Here is an 11,941-nt window from a genome sequence, read left to right as displayed (position 1 = left end):
CACAGCGAGAGAGGGAACACAAGCAGGGGGAGTGGGAGAGGGAGAAGCAGTCTTCCTGCCTAGCAGGGAGCCCAATGCGGGGCTCGATCCCAGGACCCTGGGACCGCGACCTGAGCCGAAGGCCGATGCTTAACGACTGAGCCACCCAGGCGCCCCCAGGAATCTGTATTTTTAATAAGAAGCCAGATGATTCTTTTTTTTTTTAAGATTTTATTTATTTATTTGACAGAGAGACAGCGAGAGAGGGAACACAAGCAGGGGGAGAGGGAGAGGGAGAAACAGGCTTCCCGCAGAGCAGGGAGCCCGATGCGGAGCTCGATGCGGGGCTCGATGCGGGGCTCGATGCGGGGCTCGATCCCAGGACCCTGGGACCGTGACCTGAGCCAAAGGCCGATGCTTAACGACTGAGCCACCCAGGCGCCCCCATAGTCTGTTTCTTTTAAATACAGAGTTCAAGATGCACAGGGACAATGACTGATTCTATTGAAAATGATTACATTTTTCTTTAAACAGGTATCAAAATTAAAGCTGTATCTCAGCTGAATTATAACAGGAATGCCTCTCTGTCAAAACAAAAGTAAGTTTCCCTTTAACTTGCAGCAAACAATACATGTTTTCATTATTTGTACATCTATAATGCTATTAATATATTTTTAAAAAATAGAGGTCATTCAAATGCTAGTATTAAACTGAAATCTAATGAATGAATGTGTAATGGTAGGAAAATTTTCTCTTGTAGGTTCTTTGGTCTAATGATCAAATTGATATAAGACACATTACCAGGAGAAAAATGAATTTAATTTCCTATGTCTGGGAGCCCCAAAGATAGGAGACTCAGGGCCACATCAGGCAGTTGAGGGTTATATTGTCATCCTCAGCTAAGGAATGGTATAGGGGCCTGGGACTTTGAGGGGAAGGGGGTGAATCACAGGATAAAAGTAGATGCTTGCCCCGCCAGACAGGGGTATTTCAGATAAAAACCTTAGCTCTGGTAGTAGCTCTTTCTAAATTCTAAATTCTTTTAGGTAAGTTTTCCTTGAGTCAGCAGGGTCTTGATTGACTTCAGATCAAAATAACCGACCAGCCAAAGTGACACATTTTGGGATGGCATATTCTCACCTTCACATGAAAACTAAAAAACATGTTCTTTAAGCTCAATATAACTTAACATAAAGCCTTTTTTGCTTGTAGTTTGTTGAAAAGGTTAGAAGTATTAATGGCTTTTTTATCAAACTTGATCATTAATGCTTTTGACATAAAGACAAGATAAACAGGCTTTAGATGACTGATGTTTTAAAATGATCACTTTTTCTTATGTTGCTCCTAGGGAATTATTTTAGCTTACAAATTTTGAGGTACAAAAGATGATTTGGTTAATCATGGAAATGTTTGGGCAGCGTGTAAATAGCTCTCCATTGTAACTCAATAAATTGTGTGTCCTGTCACTTGACAGGTAACATTTAGAACCAAGTTCACAGAATTACAGACGGGGGAATTGTAAAGAGAGAGAAGATGGATAAAGGAAACCATAACACATGCGCCTTTCTGCCAGGCACACTGCTGAATCCATTATATACAGCAGCCTATGTAATTTCCCCAGTAACTCTATCATGTAGATAACCCAGAAACTGAAGTGTTAAGGGAAGTGAAAAAAAGAAAATATGACCTGTGGCCATGTTGCTAGTAAGTGGTAGAGCCAAGTTTGAAATTTATAGTTGTTCCAGGGTATCAAACTGTCCCTCTGCTTCCCCAGTATTTCATGTCTTAAGTTTCATCTAGGCTTGGAGAAAGGGAAGAAAAAAGGACTGCAATGTTCTAAACCAAGTAGATTTCTCCGTGAATAAAATTTTGAGTGGGAGTTGCCAAACTGTGCCATCAAGTGACATTTCAGACTCTTTTAGAAACTTTTGCTACCCCATCCCAACTCCCCAAAACTGGGTTGTGGTTCCCACTTTGAAAAACTCTTTTCTGAACTTTGTATTAGGTCTTTAGAGAACGATTTATCATTGACATTGAATTTGGAACAAAGACTGTCTCTGGGTTCAGATGATGAAGCAGACCTTGTCAAGGAACTTCAGAGTATGTGCTCCAGCAAATCTGAATCTGATATAAGCAAGGTAAGCAGTACAAAGCGGGGAGGACATGGATTGGCTCCCCCGACAGGAAAGAGATTCTTTAGAGCCACATCATAACACCCATTCCCTGAAAGAAATTCCTGATTGAATAGTATGGTTAATGCTCCAAATCAAATCCTCTTTACCTTGCTTAGAAAAGCCCTTTCTTCCAAACTATCTTTTATATAAAAAGGAGTTCTATTCAGTACAGCTCGCTTTTCAAAACTCCTCTGAAAGACCTGAGGTTAAAATTGCATGTTGATTGCATTAGTACAAATCACACCCAAGGCATTCAGGCATCACTGTTTCCCTAGGCTTTTCTTCCTTTTTGTTTTTCTAATGTTGGTATACAAGTCACCTATCAATAAGAGAGCATCACAGCAGACTCGTGTTATAGACAGAGGAAAAGCCACAACCTTCCTTACAAGAAAATTTGGCCTCTGTAATGCATATAGTCATAACCTTTTAAGCCGTGAAAATTGAGATCCATATATAGAAATCAGTGACCCAAAATCTCAAAGGCAGTGTCAACAGCTTCAAGTTCAACTTGTTTTGGCACTCTTTTAGCTGCAGCAAATTGAACCAGACTTCCTTGATAAAGGCCTTTTACTTGAAAGGGAGGATAAGAAGGTAGTTATAATGTGAGGTTCCACCAAAAGACTCTTAACTCTTACATCTGAACAATCCAAATCTCCGGGACAAAGTCAAATTGACAGTCTGATTTAACCTTGCTGGAAATGAGCTGAAATACTTACCCACTGGAAAAATAGGTAATGATTAAAATCCTATAATTTTGCCAGGATAGATTTTTTTTTTTTTTCTATAGGGCTCATCATCTGGTCACCTTCTTTTGACTTTTTTTTAAATAATCTCTAAGGAAGGAGGACCTGTTTCTCATGTGTTTTCTGGTAGTTTCACTTAAAGGCTTGGAGTCTTTGTTGTGCACAGTATAGGCCTTGAGGGTATGTTCATAGAGCTCCTGAGGGTCAGAGAAGAAGGTAACACATATAGAAAATGCAGATTTTCTATAGTGAATTTAAGTTATGCCTTGAGTGTGTACCTATGACTTGATAAATGGTCTCTTTTCCAGATTGCTGATTCCAGGGATGATTTAAGGAGGTTTGATAGTTCAGGAAACAACCCTGCCTTTTCAGCAACTGTTAATCCAAGAATGCCAGTGTCACCGAAGGTGAGTGCCCATTTCCCTGCAAAATGAGACAAAAAAGGATTGCTGTGGAATGGACTTCCTGAATCTTCTTTCAGTGTGAATCACAGAATTCTTTTTCAACCACAGCTGTGAAAAGAGAAGTAGAGTAAAAGTAAGTGTTCAGTAGTGAATCAGGGTTAGAAAGATCACTGTTTAGATAATAGCTTAAAAGAATGATGTAGGAAAGCACTGTGTGTGTCAAAAGTATATATAATGAGACTTCTGTCTTGGTTCTTCTATTTTAAAATGTATTCATTTGAGAACCTTTAAGGTTTCCTGCATTTTAGAATTGCAACAGGCTAAATAATGTAAAGAAAGATCTATCACACCTGAAAAAAAAAGTCCTTTTTAGGGGGCACCTGGGGGGCTCAGTCAGTTAAGCATCTGCCTTCGGCTCAGGACATGATCCCAGGGTCTTGGGCTGGAGCCCCGCATCAGGAGTCTGCTTTTCCCTCTCCCTGCTGCTCCCCCGGCTTGTGCTCTATCAATTAAATAAAAAAACTTAAGAAACTGAACTAAAAAGGACTTTTTTTTTTTTTTAAACTTGCCATAATGCGCATTGGCTTCAGTGAGAGGCTTTCCTTTGAAAACAAGGCAGGATGGTAAGTGGCAGAGCGAGGACTATGGTTAATAAAAGCCCAGAGATGGCCCAGCATGGTACTCCTGGGTGAACACACACAATAAAACTACTTCTTACCCAGTAGTTATTTTGTGAGAAGGCAGATTTTTCATAGAGGCCGTTAGTAAGAGGTGGTTTGTTCACCACGTCACGTGGAGTGTGGCTCACATCCTGTTCTTGTCCCCTCCTGTGGCGGCTGACGAAGACCTGGGGGGTCGGGAGGTTTGCAGAGAGAAGGATTAGAAAGTGAGCATGGTGAGACTATTAAATTATTCATCATCTGCTCACCACAGCCTCTGCTGCCCCACTGCTTCATGAGGTTCCAGTCCCAATTAGTTACACGTGAGCTGTAGGTTTTGGGGGGAAGAAGGGGGGAAGCATTGGCAAGGCTGAGGTCCCAAATAAAAAATACATAACATGATGATCTGTGAAGAAGAGCAAGACAAGACCTTTCTGGCTTGCTATTATCATGTCTGCCTCCCCCACCCTCTCCCCAGTTGGGAACTGTTTAGAAAGCACAGCAAAAACAATTTGGAGAATTGTGAATTCTGGCTGGAAGACATTTTGGTCAGGAGCTGTCCCTCCTGAACACATTTCTTGGGCCTCCGGGACCACTCTTCAGGGTTCCTTGTAGAATAGTCAGTCCATGCCAAGACCAGGAAGAAAAACCGTGAACCTATTTCTCCAAGGGCCAAGTCACTTTCCTATATAAAAATGTTTACCGGTCGTGACCAGCTGCCATTGTTTAAATGCCTCATGGAGGCAAGGTTTTTGTACCCCTATTTCTCTGTCACAGGACCTTATTGGTTGCTACAATAAGGTACTGTCCACAAAAAATAGTACTGAAAGTGGGATATGCTCAGGGCAACTCAGGACAGCTTGGTCTTAAGAGAGACCTTTAAAAACATGTGTCCTCCTTTACACTCTGGGCTCTTACGCGGTTGAGTTGAGGTGGATATTAGAACAGCTCCTCCTTCGCACACTGAACACAGGTGGAGGGGCTACCCTGCAAGGGAGAGGAGGTGTTTTTTTCAGAACCTGCCAGCAGAGGGCAAAGTAACACATTGGACAGCCTTCTGAAAGCTTGGCAGGCTCATTTCTTTTCTATCCTTTTGATAAACTCAGCTCGCAGTTCTTGGTTAGATGCCCGGTTCCTTCTGTTATCAGGAAGTAATTCTTTTAAAGTGAGAGCTCTCTGGCTTAGCTGAAATCACTTTCGACAATCCTCATTTATCACAACAGAACTCTTTACTGCTCCAACAGTAAGGGAATGTAGTGGGATTTATTAATCTGGTGGCAGGTTAGCCTTCTAAATTAAAAACAAATGCACATATTTAAATCACTAATACAACAGACACGGATAGGTTTTCTTCTCATGAAAACCAAATGACTCCCCCGAAAGCAAAAATTCTCATTTTTGCATAATGAAATCCACTTGAGGATTTGTTTTCAAACCCCAGTGCCCAGATTGCTTCCTCCACCCCGAGGTTCTGATGTAATTGGTTTGAGGTGCCACCTGGACTTTGATCTGGTCCTCTATTTTGTCCAGCCCCTTTGTTTCTAAATGTATCTTTAGAGGGTTGATAGAGCTTTATGTAACTTACATGTAATCCACTATTTCTACACCATCCTCTACACCTTCCTGTCTGTCTGCACCCTTTCTCCCCTGTTCACTTATCACAGCCCTCTACCTCCTCAAAGATCCATCTCACCGCCATCTTCTCTACAGTGTTTTCCTTTACTTGTCTCCCCAGCCCATCCCCAACTTCCCCATCTAGAGAGCAGGGATTATAGTATCCTCCTAGCTTCCAGCAGTGAGTCAATATTGAATGAACTGCTCTAATTTAACAATATTACTTTAAAACTTAATTTGGGTGCAGCACTTTTCTATACAAACTAGTAGTTTTCTTTGAGCTTAATATGTACAACATTGATAAGTAACCTTATATGTTGAATAGAACTTTTGGGTCCTAGCCCAGAAAGCATTAAACACCATGAACTCTCCTAGTCCCAGGCTCTTGTACCTCTTAGCCTTAGGGAAAACACCTCCAACCTGTGCTTAGCTGCCCAAGCACACTCTGTGTAGCAGTCACTGGCCCTGTTCTTAGACTCCCAGCAGCTCTCCACAGGCCTCCTGTTACACCCTCACACCCCCACACCCCAAGCACATGTTTAACTGCAAGGGAAGCTTCTTGTTACTTCATGTCAGCATTTCCTGTCTCAGACCGTAATGATGCACACCGCCCCCCACTTTCATGATGCAGACGATGGGGCGGACCATGTATCACCTTTTCTCTGTCTGGGCCCTGACACAGATTTCCCTCCCCTCGCTCATAGATTCCATATATCACCCAGCTGCTATCTTTAGCAAAATATGCCATTTCTTCTAAATGTGCCTCACGTGTTGAGTTTCCTGGTGTTTTAGAACAAATTACAAGTTGGGATTGGTCTTACTAGGCCCAGGCCTAAGTCCCATTTTCCAGATTTAAGAAGATGCCCAGGAGAATTCAAAGGCCAGGGGGAATCCACACAGTTACTTTCCTTTAAAAGCCACATTAACTATTTTGCCTGTTAAATTCTAGTTTTACATTTTAAATCTTTTAATGGTTCCATTGCTGTTTAGTTGTATTAAAGGAGAGAAAGTCAGGATCAACTGCTTACGAGGCATGGGGAGCAGCTCAGAGAGGAAGCCTTCCTTCACGTTGGTTGGTTGGCAGAATTTTAGACACTCTAAGGGCAAACACCTTGAGTGGAAGTTGGGAGCCCGAGGTCTGGCCCAGCGTCCTCCCTCTGAGACTGGGGACAAATCACGTCAGCCGTCCAGCTCTGTGGCTGTGCAGGAGGGAAGCGCCCCTGTTACAGCACGGATGGTTTCTGCTCTGGAAGAAACACCCAGAGCTGTGCTCCAGTCTTGTAGTTAGTTCATCAACACATACTTTCTGAGCATTTAATATCTGGTTTCCAGGAAAGCAGAAAAGTGAGGTGACTCACCCAAAGTGAGAGAGTTGATATTTGAGGAGCTGCCTACAGAGACGGTAGCTTTGACTAATCCAGTTTGGTGATGTTTTCGGGGCCAGGACTTCAGGAAGCTGCCAGACTGTGACATTTGATTCACGGACTCTTATGAGGCCACGAAGGGCCTAAATGAAAATCAGGTGGTGGGTCTGGAGGAAGTTAATCACTCAGCCTCTTCTCTCTATAGTCTGCTGTTTGGTTTTGCAGGAGAACCGTGTTCAGGGAGACTCTCCTCCATGCTGGTGCAGAGACACAGAGCAGGAGGTGAGGACGGCGGTTAGCGGGTGGCCACCAGGTCAGACGTGACAGGCCTGTTCTGCTCTCTCCTCTCACAGGGGGTCAGTCCTCTCAGCAGCCATCAACCGGCCGAATGCAGCAACAGTCCATCAAAGACTGAGTTGGGTGTTTCAAGAGTTAAGTCTTTTCTTCCTGTTCCTAGAAGTAAAGTCACCCAGTGTTCCCAGAACACCAAAAGCAGCAGCAGAAATACAAGGCAAATAGAAATCAACAACAACTCAAAAGAAGAGATTTGAAACTTCCACAAAAACAAACAAGTAGGAAAACTAAACAAATAGGCCTGCCTACAATAGTCTCACTCTCAACTTCTATATATTTCACACACAAACCAAGGACAACAAGATGTAAATACCTTAAAATGAAGGCAATGTTTTCACTGTAATATAAAGTATGAGTGCGGGACCACTATTCAATTTTTTTGTAAAGAATGTATTTATAACCAACATTTTGTTGCTTTTTTTTTTTCTTTCCAATTCTGTAGGATTGAACTTCAATACCAAGAGGTGATGCCAACTTTTCAAGTAGTTTTATAATAGAAATATTGTAATAGTTTTAATCAACATGTTCAGGGGTATTAGAACTGTCAGTGTACTGTATATCTATATCTATATATATCTGTATATTTAAGAAAGTCCATGAAGCATATTGCGTACATGTTATAAAATGTACAACATTGGCTTTTAAATAGAGATAACTTTATGTTCACTTGAATGACTAGAATGGGGGCAATAACAAATCATTTCTAAACAGTTACTTTCCATTAAAAGCCATATTAAGTATTTTGCCTGTTAAATTCTAGTTTTACATTTTAAATCTTTTAATGGTTACATTGCTGATTGGTTGCATTATGTATATTTATGCTTATCAGAGTTTGCATTATGACTCCAGAAAATATGAAATTATATAATGCAATAAAAGTGTTATCTTTCTTACAAAAGTTTTGTACCTAAGTGAATATAACTGCAAATGCTTCAATAAATTAATTTAGTTAACTCCCTCTTCGATTTAATTCTAGTAGCACAACTGATTGATAAAAGTTGATATTTTCTGGAAGTGTTTCTTCAAAAATTACTAATGAAATGACATATACAACTCAAAGTTAAAATGCTTTGACATCAATAAAATATTGAATTAGTGAAATAATTTTGCCGTAGTTTCTATTTATAGCTCTTAGTAGTTTATCCATGCAACAGAGATTTGTGTTCAATTATGTGTTCTCCCTGTTGGTATTTCACTAGCTGTTCACAGAAAGGCCCACCCCTGTTAGAAAGTGTTAAATAAAACATTTAAGTGAAGCTCTAAAAATTAGGTGTTTGGTAAACAAAACATATATTTCTCTCATAAATACCCCCCAAAAGGTATGATTTTATACCAAGAATGATTTACTTGTCTAAGAGTATTATAAGCCCTCTCTTGGCCAGAATGGTTATTTACACTGAAGTACACACATGTACACTGATACTATATTAAACTTTACGAAAAATATCTGCAAGTATCTTAATGGGTGTTTAAGATTATGCCACAAGGGATGAATCAGAGAAGAGCTTTCTAGCAGGGAAGAATTGGACGGCAGACTGCAAGATGTCTAAAGAAGGCATTTAGATTGGGGGTCTTTCAAAATACAGGTAGAGATCTAATGGATCATTATATCAATTTAGTGAGTCACAACTAGCAATTTTTAGAAGTAGAATGGAAAATGTCAGTATGTCCTAGTGTCTATCAAAGTAAAAACATTTTGTGACGCCTTTGTTTCTATGACATAGATGTAAACATGAATGGGGCCGGGCTGGGATATGAGGTCATGGCCAAAAATCTTTCAAAGTCAATACAATATAAGGGAGCCTAGTGGTGGGGGTGGCTTGGGGTAAGAAGGTCTTTGATGATAAATTGCCCTAGGGCTGAATTAAGCACTGCCATTTCTTAGCTGTCTGGTCTAAGACAAGTTAATTTCTTTAATACACATTTCTCAGCAGTAAAGTAGGGTCATGACAACCTGCAAGTTGTTCATGAGCATTAAATGAGGTAACACAAGCAAGCGTTCCTACTTCTCTCCCTCTTCATCAAATAAGGCATCTTGTAACTCCGTGTGGCGTTCCAACATCTTTTCAAAGTATAATCAATTCACAAATACTGAGGGTTTACAATCTGATGCTCATAATAGAGCTGCAAGTGTATGAAACAAGTGAGAGACATGTAATTGGAAATTAAAATACATTAGCAATTTCCATTTTCTTCTTATGTTAACTTGAAGGTGTCTGTCTCCAAAATAGACTACTCTAGGGCACCTGGGTGGCTCAGTTGGCTAAGCAACTGCCCTCAGCTCAGGTCATGATCCTGGAGTCCCAGGATTGAGCCCTGCATCGGGCTCCCTGCTCAGTGGGGAGCCTGCTTCTCCATCTGACCCTCCCCCATCTCATGCTCTCTTTTTTTTTTCTTTTAAGATTTACTTATTTAGAAAACAGAGCTACCATATGATCCAGCAATTGCACTACTGGGTATTTACCCCAAAGATACAAAAGTAGGGATCCGAAAGGGTACATGCACCCCGATGTTTATAGCAGCAATGTCCACAATAGCCAAACGGTGGAAAGAGTCAAGATGTCCATCGACAGATGAATGGATAAAGATGTGGTATATATATAGAATGGAATATTATGCAGCAATCAAAAGGAATGAGATCTTGCCATTTGCAACAACGTGGATGGAACTGGAGGGTATTATGTTGAGCGAAATAAGTCAGAGAAAGACATGTATCATATGATCTCACTGATATGAGGAATTCTTAATCGCAGGAAACAGGGTTGCTGGAGTGGGGGGTGGGGTGGGAGGGAGGGGGTGACTGGGTGATAGACACTGGGGAGGGTATGTGCTCTGGTAAGCGCTGTGAATTGCGCAAGACTGTTGACTCTCAGATCTGTACCTCTGAAACAAATAATGCAATCTATGTTAAGAAAAAAAAAGGTAGGAGGAGAAGAATGAAGTGGGGGAAATCGGAGGGGTAGACGAACCATGAGAGATGATGGACTCTGAAAAACAAACTGAGGGTTCTAGAGGGGAGGGGGGGGGGTGGGAGGATGGGTTAGCCTGGTGGTGGGTATTGAGGACGGCACATTCTGCATGGAGCACGGTGTTATGCACAATGAATCATGGAACACTACACCTAAAACTAATGATGTAATGTATGGGGAGGGATTAACATAAGAATAAAAAAAATTTAAAAAAAAAAAGATTTATTTATTTATTTGACAGAGAAAGACACAGCGAGAGAGGGAACACAAGCAGGGGGAGTGGGAGAGGGAGAAGCAGGCTTTCCCGCTGAGCAGGAAGACCGATGCAGGGCTTGATCCCAGGACCTGGGATCATGACCTGAGCCGAAGGCAGATGCTTAACGACTGAGCCACCCAGGCACCACTCATTCTCTCAAATATTTTTTAAAAGTATCTTTTTAAAAAGATTTTTAAAAAAACAAAAACAAAATAGACATCTATTTTGCAGTTGCTTATGTAAAAGAGAAAACAAGGGGAGACTTCACAAAAGCTGATTACGAAAAGTAGCCAATTTTGAGAGACAAGGTTGAATTTTCAAAAATGCAATATTTTTTCTTTTCAGTTAATAATAACTGAAGTTCAGTTGGCTAGCCCTAGCCATCACCTGACTTAGCCACCTGTTATGAACAATTATGACCCATTATAGCAAAGTCAATCTCTGAAGTTATGTGATACTTTCTGAATTCTATGCTACCCCTTTTGCAAGATCATTTTTCTCAGAGAACATCCCACAAATATTAAAAAAGTAAATCAGTGAACAGATATCCTTTGTTAGTTTGGTTTTTACTATAAATATGTTTAGTTGCAGACTAAGATGTCTGTTGAGTGTTAATTAGAGGGGACTATGGAAATACATTGAGAAGAGATACGCAGTTACACATTATTCTGCTTTAATAGTGAAGATAACACTTGAATATCAGGAGCCATGACCTCAAATTCTGACCACAAAGCTAAGATGACACTTTATATCTCCAGGCTTCAGTATCCTCAGTGAGGAAAAATATTAAGAGTTTTTCCTTATTCCCAGGAAGAAAAGCACAACAGACAATCAGAAATCCTGTTAGTTGTTCCCATATAGTCTGATACCTTAAAAGGGTTATTAGCTCACCATACCATAAAAATGGTTTGGCTTATACTTCAAGAAAATCAAGAATATATTTCTCCTTAGCTAATTCAAAAGTTTACATTTGTTCAGAGTGGCTTCAGACCTCATTCATTCATTCAAGTAATATTCTGTGCTAGGGATTAGGGATAAAGTGTTAGGATGTGTCGGATGCTGCTCAACTTGGAGCTTACAGCCTGTTGGGGTGAGATGGTGAGTAAATAAAGAAACAACATAACTTGATACTCTGTGTATTCTGTAAAGGAAATCAGTAGAATGATGTGACAGAGCACACTTGGGAAAGGTCATGGAGGAAGGATTACTTTAGGGCAGACTAGTTCAAGGAAAGGTCTTCATGGACCTAACATTTACTGACACATGAAGGAAGAAAGGGATCTAGGGAGGTAGAAGCCAGGGATTACAGAACTGGCAACTGTCCTAAGGAAGTAACAGGAAGGAGCCTGAGGCTTGAAACACATTTGGCCAAGAGAAGAACTAAAAGGGATGAAGGGGATGGTGTGGCAGAGGTTGGATTCTGGT

General features: G+C 40.8%; 1 protein-coding gene across 1 annotated transcript in view; it reads left to right on the top strand.

Annotated features, from left to right (window-relative positions):
- Nucleotides 1–7,588, top strand: part of CTTNBP2 (cortactin binding protein 2) — a 151,685-nt gene extending 144,097 nt beyond the window's left edge. Inside the window, exons 20-23 of the mRNA XM_021699323.1 lie at nt 514–577; nt 1,985–2,117; nt 3,205–3,303; nt 7,291–7,588. Of these exons, the coding sequence (XP_021554998.1) occupies nt 514–577; nt 1,985–2,117; nt 3,205–3,303; nt 7,291–7,488 (494 nt within the window). The 3' untranslated portion in view covers nt 7,489–7,588. The remainder of the gene's footprint in view (nt 1–513; nt 578–1,984; nt 2,118–3,204; nt 3,304–7,290) is intronic.
- Nucleotides 7,589–11,941: the final 4,353 nt, after the last annotated feature.

The sequence above is a fragment of the Neomonachus schauinslandi genome, chromosome 12, assembly GCF_002201575.2.
Source record: "Neomonachus schauinslandi chromosome 12, ASM220157v2, whole genome shotgun sequence".
Taxonomy (NCBI): domain Eukaryota; kingdom Metazoa; phylum Chordata; class Mammalia; order Carnivora; family Phocidae; genus Neomonachus; species Neomonachus schauinslandi.
Note: the sequence above shows the minus strand (reverse complement) of the source record. Positions and strands in the feature narration are given on the sequence as shown.